This window comes from Phyllostomus discolor, chromosome 4 (assembly GCF_004126475.2).
Source record: "Phyllostomus discolor isolate MPI-MPIP mPhyDis1 chromosome 4, mPhyDis1.pri.v3, whole genome shotgun sequence".
NCBI classification, from domain to species: Eukaryota; Metazoa; Chordata; class Mammalia; order Chiroptera; family Phyllostomidae; genus Phyllostomus; species Phyllostomus discolor.
Window position 1 is genome coordinate 20,285,835 of NC_040906.2, and position 13,533 is coordinate 20,299,367.

General features: G+C 35.1%; 1 protein-coding gene across 7 annotated transcripts in view; it reads left to right on the top strand.

Annotated features, from left to right (window-relative positions):
* Window positions 1–13,533, top strand: part of ERBB4 (erb-b2 receptor tyrosine kinase 4) — a 970,339-nt gene that overhangs the window by 764,942 nt on the left and 191,864 nt on the right. For all 7 annotated transcript variants that reach the window (XM_036022897.1, XM_028510101.2, XM_036022900.1 and 4 more), the window contains 2 exons: window positions 2,367–2,489; window positions 6,160–6,258. In XM_036022897.1, the coding sequence (XP_035878790.1) occupies window positions 2,367–2,489; window positions 6,160–6,258 (222 nt within the window). The remainder of the gene's footprint in view (window positions 1–2,366; window positions 2,490–6,159; window positions 6,259–13,533) is intronic.

Here is a 13,533-nt window from a genome sequence, read left to right on the forward strand (position 1 = left end):
GAATAACAGTTTGAGCACAGTGCCTGTGCTGTGCACACCTTCAGCTTAGCTCGGTAGGATGCTGGAGGCAGATAGAATTTTCCCTCGTGTTTAGCTTGGGGCAGTCAGTGAGAGAACTCTCGAAAGTGAATAAACTAGATTTGGAGAGGAATTGAAGAGCAATTCCAGTCTCTTAACTATGTGCAGAAAAACCTCATTGTTATGAAAAAAGTTGTTTTGTTTTCTTTTGTTATTATGTTTTCTAAGAGGTCCTTTAAGTTGGCATTTCATTACTAAATAAATTCATACTGATTGGTTTCAAATAAGCCAATTCTATTTTTGTAGTAATTTATCATTTAGGACTGAATTAGATAACTGTCTAATTGATTCCTATCTTTTTCTTGGTAAAAATAAATAAGCATGATTTTTTTACCATCTTAAAAAAAGAGGAATTTTAAGGTGATCAACTTAAATCCTTAATATTGTAACTGGACTTCTGACTCAGAGGTGAACCATTTGTTACATCATGGTATATTAGAATGTATGTAAAGCCAATACACGTCTCCAAAACTTTTACTTCAGATTGTCTTCCTTCTGTTACTAGTAAAAGTAGAAAATACATGTTTTTCAACATTCACTTATAAGTGTATGCACTACAAGCCCGATGCTTTGATAGATGCTATTGTGTAGTAATGAAGAGTGACAGATTCAGTGCCTGCATATGGCAGGCAATATTACGAAGTGTTCTCCCTATATTGTACACCATTGCATTCTTTAACAATCTTCTAAGGTAATTAATGTTCTACCTATTTCACAGAAGTGAAATGAGAGGGATAAATTGCTTTCTAAGCTCGTGAATGGCAGCCCCGGTCTATAAGCCTGCTACAGTAAACCCAGATCTCTTTCCACCACACTAGCACGCAAAATGAAACTATACTTCTTTAAAAAGTGTAATACTCAGATGCCTAGAAAACAATGTGCAGACCACGATGTTCACAGGAGCGTGATAATAATAACCAAGCTGGAGGGCCATGGGGCATTTAGCCCTGTAAACAGACGTCTTGAAATATTGTGGTGCTTTTCAAGATAATTTGAGTGGGAGTAGCCCTTAATTATCCCCTTATGCTGAGAAAAAAACAAGCTATTTGTCTGTGTTTAAAATTAAACTCCTTTATTTTACTTAAAAAAAAAGAAACTCCTATTGTAGATTCCTTTTCCTCAAGCATAGATAAAAACCTCAAATCTGAACATAGGATACAAACTTTTGGGGATCCAGAGTCTCTTCATTGCCTACATATTATTTTCTCACGTAGGCAAGAAATTGGCACATATTCACATGTGTTCCTTGCTTATTTATCCTCTCTAACCAAACAGCATCTAAACTGTGGTGTCTAACATTATTAGCCTCAATGTACCCCCTTTGGCCGCACCTAGCCCATTTTATGATCTGGTGTTCCCCACCCTTCAGACTAGTCACTCTCTTTATGTACGTGTTCCTCCTTCCCTTTGACGCTGTGTCCAGACTGGCTCCCCATGGCCCCAGTGTCCTCTTTAATGACGGCCCCTCTTTATCATCTCAAGAACAGTTTGGAAGAGTTCCTCCTTTAGGAAGCCGAACCTAAAGAACCTCACTCCCTCGTGCTGTTGTATTCTTTCATGTCTCCTAGCATTCACTCATGATCTAGAACCAATTCATAGAATTTTAGAATTTTTTGATCTAGAAGGTATCTAGAATTTGCTACATAAAATGTGTTTAAGGACCACCACTGTATATGAGCATCACTTGGTGTTCTATAAAATGCAAATTTCAGCCCAAACCACAGACCACTGAACCAAAATCTGCATTTTAGCAGAACTCCAAGTGATTCATATGTGCATAAAAGTTTTAGAAGCACTGTCCAGGAATATTGGCATTGTGCTACTTATTAGTATTTTCTTGTAAAAATGTTCTGATGTGTTTATCCTGGATTTTAAGTGCCAAGAAGGCAGCATTTCATTGTTTTATGAACTAAATCTTTTTAAATAAAAAAGATAACTTTACTAGAGTATGCTGACATAACTAAAATCTCCAAGTCTTAGCTGAAGATGCCGAAAAGGAAGGAGCTTGAGAAGTAGAATGAAGATCCCCTAGCCTATTATGCCTCCAGGTTGCCACACATTTGTCATATGAACTCACCAGGCAAAGAGCATGAGAAGAGAAAAGATAGGGTCTGAAGTAATGGTGGCTAATCCATAATACAAAAATATTTTTTCGGGAAGAAGTGTGCTTGTGTGTTTTTGTATGTGTGAGAAAGGGAACCAGCCACAGATAAAGAAAGAGAAAAGAGAGAAGCGCTGATTGTCGCATTGAAAGTTATAACTTGTGTTTTTTTTTTTGTCTTTTTTAGTTGGTAGAGCCCTTAACTCCCAGCGGTACAGCACCCAATCAGGCTCAGCTTCGTATTTTGAAAGAAACTGAGCTCAAACGAGTAAAAGTACTTGGCTCAGGTGCTTTTGGAACTGTGTATAAAGTAAGTAAAAAAATAATATACACCATCGGTTATTTTAAGTTTTGTTTCAGACTTGTTTTAAATAGTAGCCAGAGTTAGTGCTCTAAACAACCCAATTTCCTTTTAGTATCCATAGAGAAGAACCTTTCTAGGATTGAGATGTTGAAGCACAAATCAGTTCATCATTTTTTTCCTTAATTTTTATTACATAAGGTAGGAATGGATACGGACATGACAAAGCAGGAAACACTGGTACAAACCCAAAATGTAGTTCTTTCTCTCAACACCCTCCTGAGCCCCTTTTGGCATCATCTCCCCCTTGGAAAATGTCATCCAGCTCCAACCAGTTTCCTTTCCCCCTGCACAGCGACCTATGAAATCCCAGACAAGCTCTTTGATTCAAACCTCTCCCCATTTAGCTATCTTCTCAGAATCCACACTCGTATGCAGATTCCTCAACAGGGCAGGACTATTTCCTAAACAACCTTTTATCTACCTGGTGTCACATATGATTTAATAAACATTCTTCAGTTTGATGCCCTCATCATTATATGCAGACTAAAAAAAATGACTATTTGTGAAACTTGGGTCAGACAGAAGGAGAGGGTGACCTCATGGCTTTTGAATAGGAGAAGCCTTCCTGGGAAGGGAAAGCTCAAAGGATGGTATTTGCATGTTTACTTATTTAGCTTAGTTCCAAAACCTATTCAGAGGCCAGGCCAAAGATTAATGGTGGTGAAATTTACTCTTAATGGCAAATAACAAGAATAAGAAACTCTGCTTGATTAGTGCTAAATTATTTCTTGTAGCGTTCATTCTTCCGATTCCCCAAATTACTTTGCCAGTTTTATATCTCCCTTAAAGCTGCATGCAAGCCTATATTTTTTACAAGCATATCTATTAAAATAGATTGGATCTTAGGAACTTTGCATTTTAAAATGTATGTGCAATGTTTTTCTAAGACAAAGATTTTTAAACAGAAATGCTAACAATTAAAATATAAACATTAATTTTCTCCACTTTGTGTTTAAAACAATCAAATTTTTAAAATATAAAATTGCTTTATTCTAAGGTTAAAGTGCTGAAGTTTCTTGATATCTTAGTGTGCACCTTTTGTTCAATTAAATTCAAAATTATTAACTGAGCACCTAATTGAATAGAAACTACTCAAAGCTGACTTGGTGCCTTCCAGATTTTAATTATTTGTATGTTCAAAGAATCACAACTTATCTATTCTGTTTCTCTATTTTTATTATGATGAAAAAATGGACTTCCATTTTAAAGACAACTGAGTCTTCAATTGCTCCAAGTGTATTATCATCCTTATATTTTTTTTAACTTAATAGGGTTTGGAAATTGAATATTACTTTAAATGATAGATACCATTGAACTGAAGATTAAATATGACTTCTGACCTTAGTAGGGAAAAATATTACTTATTTAAACATTTCTTAAAAAGCTTTATTAATGTTATCATTAAGAACAATTATTTGTTTGCTTTTCATGATGCTGTGCCTTTATTGAAACTACTTGCACTGAAAGGTTATAGAATGTTCCATAAGTATGTTTGAATTATATGACTGTAATGTGTATGGTTGACCCTATTTGTTAATGAACATGTTAGTTCTCACAAGGACATACTGTCTAAAATATAAAGAATTATTCTTGACTACACAAACTGACTAAGGCAATTATTTGGTTAATTATTTCTCCTGGTTGGAGATATCCTGTGTTTAAATATAAAAGATGAGTCAATATTATGGATATCAGTGTAGTTGATTTTTGTCTGGTCAGGCCTAGAAATTAATGGCTATACTTATTTAAAAAGCAGTATAAATAGATAATAGTGAATTTATATTTTTGTATAAACAGTATGCTTTAGGGATATTTTAATATTGATACAATATTTTTATAAGTTGATTCCCTCTATAGTTACTTTATTAAATAGTGGTAAGCCTGTTTTCCATACCAGGAACCATTAGTGAGAAAATGTAGCTTATGGGTCTTGGGCTTCAGTATTTTTTCCTCATTTAAGCATCAATAATTTTTGAAAATTATTATACAAAAGGGAACTTGTTATTTATACTTGACATATAGATTTTTTAATTGATTATAAAAAGAGTATAGCCCTTATATTCACCTTCTAAAGGTTAAATTTCATTTTTCTTTATTATTTTGACTTTTTAGTAATTCTTGTTTAGGCCTCCTCTTACATTATTACAACTTTGGATATCACAAATAGATATGTTACTGCATAGAAATACACAGTGAAGAAAAGTTTTAATCTTTTCTTTATGACTATAACTAGTTAACATTAAGAAAGACAGGAAGTCGAGATGGAATAATAAATTGTTTTTTCTTTTTTTCATTTTAATGTTAAAACTGCCAAGAAAATTATTTTGATTTCAGATGTAACAAATTAAAATTTTCGATATTCTTATGTAACTTTATATTTGGTACTATATTCAGTTGGACAAAACACTTTAAAAAAATATTCTTATGTAATCCATGCATCCCTCTAAGCCTTACCAAAATCATGGTTCTCATTCAAATGATTTAATTGTTTTTGCAGAAATGCTGTTATTTAATGTTGTACTTTAATTAAACTCTGCCTACTATATACTTCCCCAATGTACAGATCCTGTACAGATATTATAATTATATTTCCATGGAAGAGAGAACTGGCAATGGCTAAAATAAATATTTTATATTACTTCAGAGATATAAATCTTTGACACTGACACTACTTAATAATATAGACAAATTAAAGTGTGCTCAATACAACCTAGTACTTGCCTTTGAAACTAATTCTCAAATAATCACCTTAGAAAATTAATTCTTAAATCAATCTGAACTTCAGGAACATGAAAAAATACTTTTAAATTTTTTTCTTTTTAGTTTCACAATTAATTAGATGATATTAAAGCTACAAAGAACCTCCAATTGACTTAGTCTAATCTTCTAAAGTACAAATGAGGCAACTGAAATTCGAAAATTTGAAGAGCCTTCTCAAAGTCTTGAGAAGTTGAGGACATCATTTGAATAAAATATTTTTTTAAAGATTTTTTATTTATTCACTTTTAGAGATGGAAGGGAGGGAGACAGAGAGAGAAACATCAATGTGCGGTTGCTGGGGGTTAGGGCCTGCAACCCAGGCATGTGCCCTGACTGGGAATCAAACCTATGACACTTTGGTTCGCAGCCCATGCTCAATCCACTGAGCTACACCAGCCAGGGCCTGAATAAAATATTTTTATGATATCTTATTTCAATGATTTTTTTTTATTTTATTGTATTTTATCCATTACCACTTAGCCCCCTTATACCCCCCTACCCCCACAATCACCACACTTCTGTCCCTGTCCATGAATCCTCTTTCCTTTTTGCTCAAACCTCCCACTATCCAAAGTCTTTTAATGCACACAAATTGATTTTATAATAGTGTAAACACCTTGGAAGCAGAATACATGTATGATTCATCTTTACATAATGAAAGATGACAACAAAGTTGCTGAGTAACTTGTAACATATAATAGGTGCTTGATAAATATCCATTGATTGAATGAAATAATATAGAACTAAATTATTTTTAAGTAACTAATAGCTTGGTTAAAATTGGATTAACCAAATTTTATTTATGGTGTGAATATTGTATGTCTTAATAAAGACTGAATGTGATTTTTCCCCAAAGGGTATTTGGGTGCCTGAAGGAGAAACAGTGAAGATTCCTGTGGCTATTAAGATTCTTAATGAAACAACCGGTCCCAAAGCCAATGTGGAGTTCATGGATGTAAGTACAGACACAGGCAATCACATTTGTATCTGTTATTAATAGACTGCTTTTAGAATTTGAAAAAAAAAGACTCTACTACTTACCAAGTTTCTTTTCTGAAAAATGTATAATCTTACCAAAAATAAAGGCTTGAGCCGAGGCCAGTCAACTTTTGCTTACAAGACCAATATGCTTTTTGTGAGACGTGGTCTCTGCGACAACTACACAACTCTGTCCTTTCAGTGGGCATGCAGCCATACACAATTAAAACCAAACAAACCCCAGGAATGAACATGACTGTGTTCCTGTAAAACTTTATTCACACAAACAGCCTAAAGGACAGATCTTCCGGCCAAACCCTGCCCTTAAAGGGCCATGTGTTTACTAATTTGGCGAACTGCTTTTGGACATAGCGATGATGGTTTGAAAAATGGTTCAGGCTGCTGGATTTTATTGTTGCTATGATCTGTTTAGTTTAAAATATGGATAAATAATAATTAATGTAGTAAGTTAGTCTCTGTTAAATTAGGAACCTAGCTAAGTCAGATAATTATCCATTGAAATATACTTTTTTCCATTTAAATTCAGAAGACAAGATCTTACAGGGAAAAATACTCTAACTATAAAATAATAAGAGAGCTCTGAAGAATAAAAGTACTCTATGAGATCAGTCTGAGCTTTAATATTTCCCTAGAAAAAGTTGTGGACTGAGATGTTCAGCAAATTTCAGAAGGCAGGAGACATGAAAGCCTGCACACAGCCTACTGCTGTATTTCCCACATTCAACACCAGCTCTCTTGCCAGGGGTTCTTATCAAAGACCCATCTTTCTTTATCTTTTAGAATAATGTCTCTGGTAATAAGAGTGGTTTTGATTTTCAAATAACCTTCCTATGAAAAATGATGCAAACAAATGCATTGTGATTTCTTTCTTTTTAAGATGGATTGCTGTCTATTTCTACCCAGTTTCTCTTATAAGCTCTTATGTAAGCTTAAAGGAGCTCCTTTTGTGACTCTAGGAAATTTTGTCTAGGTATAATACTAATCACCTTATATAGGGCTGCTTTTAGTTTAATATATTATTAGTCATAATAGGGCTGATAATGAGCTAATATGAACCTGTTGCTCTGATCAGCTGGCACCTTGCCTTCCAGTTACTCAACATGTTACATACCACCCTTGTTGCATATCTGCCAACGCCTGTCTAGCAGACACTGGGAGTCTGCTAAATAATACTTTCTCCCGTGGGTCTGTAAAAGTTCTGATACTCTGCAGCTACATGTCCTGGCTCATATACTAAAATCTAAAACTGAAGCCTTTTTCAGTGATATCAGAATCAATCTGATATTGCTACACATTTGTGAAGAGGGTTTTCACAGACAGTAAAAACAAGGAAGAAAATGACCACGTGTGAAAACAGTGTAGGTTAATGTGTAAAACGAATAGAAAAAAAGACCTTGCCCAGCATAGACCACAGGCCGAAGCTGAAACTCACAAGAATGCTAATGATCTCTGCTGGAAGCTTGGACAGCCATTTTTGTCATATTTCCATGGAAACAGACTGGCAGAAAGGGGTTAAGAGGCTACAAAATAATCACCTAAGAAAGAAGCTCTAAAAACCTCATCATGTGTTTGAATGATTATTTGAGAGCTGCTAACCCCATCATTTCTTTTTTTCTTGATCTGAGGTCTATTCCCATGGAAACATGAGTAGGGATGGTAGCTTTGAGTCTTAGGTTTCTGTTGAATTTTTTTTTACTGCCTTTCCTATTTCTATTTTTTTCTTTTTGTTGTTGTTAGTTACAGTTGTACCCATTCCCCCACCCTGCCCCCCTTTGCTCCTCTTGCCCCATCCTATCCCCACTCCCAAAGAGCTGTGACTGAACCAAGAAAGGGGTGATTTTCCTAGATGGTTAATCAATGGTGACTAACAGACTCCAAGAAGTCAGTCTGTTTTTTAAAAGTTTAAGAAAACTAAGGAAAATATTTTGACTATGGCTGTATGCCTTGTGGACAGGCACTGAAGGGTTAACAGATTGGTGCATTACTATTTATTGGCAGAACATGAATAAGTAACAAGCAGACACACTTCCTCCTATTTTGATGGCTTGTTTAAAAACATTGGAAGGATCTCACAGTAATGATGAAAACACAGTTAAACCAGCAAAATTAATGGTGAATTTAGTATTTTAAATAGCCTGGTAAAATTTTAAGACAAACATATGCCTACATTACATACCTACATTTTTATTTTATCTCTTATGTTTGTAGATCATTATAAAAACTTGAACAACATATAAAAACACAATAAAAAAGGTTTGTGTAAGCAAAATTATCTTGATTAGTACCAAAGGACTGAATTCAATTTGCAAATATCCCTGGGGTTATTAAGTTGAAAGTCATATGGCTGGCATATGTCTTAGTCTGGATTCCTCCAGAAGCAGAAACTGAAGCTGAAACAGCATTTGAGTGAAAGTTTATTTTGGAGGTGAAGGACTCACAGTAGGAGAGCCTGGAAAAGAGACAGGGGGACCCCTAAAGCCAGCTGCCATCGTGAGTGACTGGACTTCCTTTCCATCGGAGAGACTCTGACAGCCAGGATGGGACAGACACCTCAGAGTCGCCCTACTCAAGGATTAAGGAAGATGATGAAGATTCCTGTTTCCAGTCACTGGTTGAGGGCTACTGGGAGAGAAGGGCATTTATTCTACTGCATGTTTTGCCTGAGAAGGGTGGCAAAATAAGCTTTAGTAGGAAGAGCTGTTGAGCAAGGAAAGGCAGGTAGAAGTCAGCTAGTATGGCCCTATGATAGAGCATTCCAAGGATAACTTTTAAACTCAACAAACGTTTCCACAACCATGGTACCCATCTCTTTTCAAAGTAGCACACACGTGTATTTGTATTTCTATGCACGTGTGCATGTGCTTTACACTATTTCATGGAAGGAAAATAAAGCTTCCCAAAACAATGAAAACTGTATATCCTAATTAAGCACCTCTCCCCAAACTTTACACTTAGGATAGAATATTCCAGATTTAATAACCTCTACTACTCATTTTATCAGATATCGCTGTGCTTTACTGGTTATTATAATAAATAATACAAATGCAGCAACTTAATACTGAAAACTCATTACATCTAACATTTCTATTGATATCCAAGGGCAAAGGAGAGGACATTTTTATTTCCTTAGAAGTTTTACCATAGGCAAAAATAAATAAGAAGCAATTTGTGTTCTATTAAATGCTACACTAAAAGCAAAAGAAGGAGAATTTGATCACAAGGCTATTACTCAGCTCACCTGAATATGTCTAATGGATTCATAATGACAGTAATAGCACACCGCTCGCAGATGGCTGGTATTCTTTAGTCCCATAAAGGAAGATCACATCGAGCAACATTAAGAAAATTGCTCTAAAGGTCCACCTTTATAAGAAGAATGACTACATCTACACGGATTCCTACTTTATTTCAAATAACACCATTTCATTGGGAAAATGCTTTGTTTTGTTTTGTCTTTTACTTTACCCATCAAATGGTGCAGAACACATACCTGAAAATGCGGCTGTTGAACAGGGTTTGGGAATCGGGGTCTATGATCTCAAATCAGGCAGGCTCCAACATTGCTCTGTTTCCATCACTCTTCTTTTCCTTTTTTTTTTTCCTCTGATAGTTAAGTCCACTATCACGTGACATAATTATATTTGCCTGGGCAGCACATATGTTCTTAATTATTTTAAATTAATTTGTTTTCCTAAAAATTAATATCAAGATAAAAGAAGCTCTGCAATGATCCTTCATTTCAGTGGCTTATCAATAATAGTTCAATGTAGCTGAATCTTCTTGGCTTTAGTTTCATTCTTCCCGCCAAATCAACCACAGAGCTCACAGTGAGGTCCTGAAGGAAATGCATTTCAAACCACCCAGCCCTATTGTGTAAGTGATTTTCATATTAAAAGAAGAGAAACTTTTTTTCCTTTAGTTTATACAATAGGACATTCTGTCTGACACAACTGTCATTTTGCTATTTTCTGAAGAAATTTCCATGTGGATTTTGTTTCTATGTTTCTTTTCTCCATATCGCCTTTATGATAGTCAGTGTCTTAACTGGAGTCGTTTCAGCTCTAATTGATGTCATGTTAGTGGGGTGAAACAAACAGAATTTGAAGGCAAGGTCTATATATTCTCTCAGATTTCAGCTGACTTACCACAAAATGATTTCAAAAGATATTTTGTTTTACAACATTATTTTTACATTACAATGTTTTCATGCCTATAGCTTTTCACAGTTAATAGTGACTCTTATCCAAATCCTATGTCACAGTAAAAGTAGATTTTTACAAATTCAAATGTTAATATAATTATGTTTTAGACTTATTAGATTTTTTCATTTACAGATGTGAATATAGCTCATCAATTTCAGAGGTAAAAAAATACAAAATTATTTTTTAAGGCCCATCACTTAGATGTCACAGGATTCTGCACTGCTTGCATGATCATGAAAGTCAACCAATCTTTGTTTCCTTTAAAATAAATGAAGGTAAAGTAGTTAAGAAAAGTTTTGGATAGTTTTTTTTTTTACTTATAAAAATAAAATAAGTCTTCAGAAAGAGAATATATAAACTCCATTAGAAACAGAATTTTGAGCCTTTTCAAGACCTACTAAAATGAAAAGAAAAATGTCCTGGTATCTTCAGTAAGTTGTTTCTGTTATAGTGCATTTCATTGGCCCTTGTACCCATCCTGTTACTATTGTATGCAACTCGGTTGGAAATGACAGCACACCTGAAATCCCTATTTCAAACAGCCCCATCTACACTGTCCAGCCCCTCCAGGTGTTTTTCTGTAGTACTTACTTGAGGAACATATTATTCTCTCAGATATCTCCCATTCATTGACTCACTCCAGTTTCTTACTATTCCTCAGCTGCCACTCACTTATCCTCACATCCCTCCACAGACAACTTCTGTTCATGGCCCATCATTACAGTGGCATTATTACAAAAATCTGCAACTTTCTCACTTTTCAATATTAAGCTGACAGTAAGCAATCGCAGAAATATTGAAATGTCTCAGTGCCATTTTCTTTATCTCCTTTCAATCTACACATTTTCCCCTAGATCATCTTATTAAATTATCGGATTCCATCTCTAGTCTATTGATGCAGCTGAGCTCATCGCTGTACTTGGTACCGCCCAGCTGAAATCTCATGGACATTTTAAGTGTAACACGTTCAGAATGTACCTCTTCATCTTCTCTTTCAAGTCACTCCTGAATTAAATCTTGCCCATTTAAATAATTTGTATATCCATCCACACTATTTGTTCCTAATAGAAATTGGGGTTCATCGTTGAATGTGACAACTCAAACTTACAATTTTCATTTCCAATTCAACAACAAATAAATGCTTTGAGTCTATGCCATAAACACGTTTGGAGAACTGCTTCTCCTTTTTTTTTTAATATTGTATTGCCACCACTTAATCAAGAGCATCAACATTTTCCGTTTGAATTATGAGTATAACTTCTAATTTTCAATAGAAAGCATGAATAAACCTTTTAGTAGCCTTATGAAGTAAAATACTAGACCCTTGGCATCTAAAGCTCCTACTTACTTTCCCAGTCTTCGTTCTCTTCACTGTCTTTCCACTCCTCTCCTAAGCCACACCAGCCATTCATTGTCTTTCCTCAAGTGTCCTTTCCCCAATTCCTCCCAATGAACTCTTAGTTATCCTTCTTTTCTCAGATGAAGTACACTTCCCCAAAGATCCCTTTCCTGAGCTCTTAACCTAAACTGTAAGCTACTAACGGTGCTCAGGAATTTTCCTTTGTGCATCTATCATGATTGGTTATGATATGTTCATGTGTCCTAGTTTTATTGTGGAACCCCACTCTCCACCTAGATTAGAGGGTCCCTAATGACAGGAGCTGTCTGTGACCTCCAGCACTGCATAACGAATGGCAAGCACAATAGTGTAGGCACAAGGAAATAATAAATGCCTGGTTAATTGACTAAATGATTTTATTTTTCTATTTTTAAACGAGCTTTATTATTCCTCCTTTAAGCTTCTTCTATTCCAGCCTGATGGATGCTGTCATGTCCCCCCATAGTCCTATCTTTGTTTGTCATATGGTACTTGTATCAATTTCCGTAGGTATTTTTATTACTCATCTCTGAGTTATTTCTATAAACTCAATTTCATGGCTGTCTCAAATCCAGTGCACCAACAGATCACCTAGGAATAGACATTCCTTATTGACTCTGTAAGACTCAATGTACCCTCTGAATGTCTTTTGAGAAGGAAAACCCCTTTCAGAGTTTCTATGCCTGTAAGAGCCCAGTAACCTCCCATAGTGGGGACCCTCTAAATGGTTTTTCATGAATGCTTTCATTATACAGGGTCCAGCACAAATAACACCCCTTTTTTTATTACAAAATCATAAGCATGTAATTCTGTAGCATAACAGTATCATACTCAAGCACACCATATGACATTTTAGGTGAAATGTTCAAATTAAAACTATAAATTATTATACCATATTATTATCCTACCAACCACTCTCAATCTGGCTTTACTTCTGCTGGACCCTATACATGGGATGGTAGTATTAGGTTTTATTTTTAGCCTTTAATCTTGAGCTCCAAGGATCTTATGTAGTAATTTTGGGTGTTTGCTTCTCCATGACAATCTATTATTAGAGTATCTCTCCCCATCCTTGTCTCTTGCCTATTTACTTCTATTTCAATAGGAATAAGGGTGCAAAGATGGAATCTTATCTATTAAAAAAAAAAGAGAAACAGTTTTATTTTTATCACAGTTTGGTAAAAGTAAATAAAAGTAATTGACTACAGTTTATTATAAACAACCACAAGTAACAGTTATCTGAATTTATAGATATCCTAAAACTTGAACTTTAAATATTATGTTAAGGGGTACTAAAAACTAGAAAATAGGCAAAGTAATTGACAAATTTTGCATTCTAACAGGCTTAATTTCCCCCTTGAAGCACCTGAAAGAGACCACCCAATCCAAAACAAGTTTTGCTCTAAACTCTCTGACTGCTTTTATTTCCCCAAAAGCATTTCTTGAATTTGTGTGAATAATAGGACATTTTTCGAGAGTACTTAGTCTACCGTCCCAACACTTGAATGCAGTGAATGGATATAAGTAGTCCGTTAAAGGCATTGTTCTCCATGTCGTAGGTGTTTGCCAGCTCTCTCAGTTCCACCATTTGATAAGTGTCACACATGGCTGAAGGGTGTATTGCCCTGCCACCGTAAGCTGGAGGAGAATT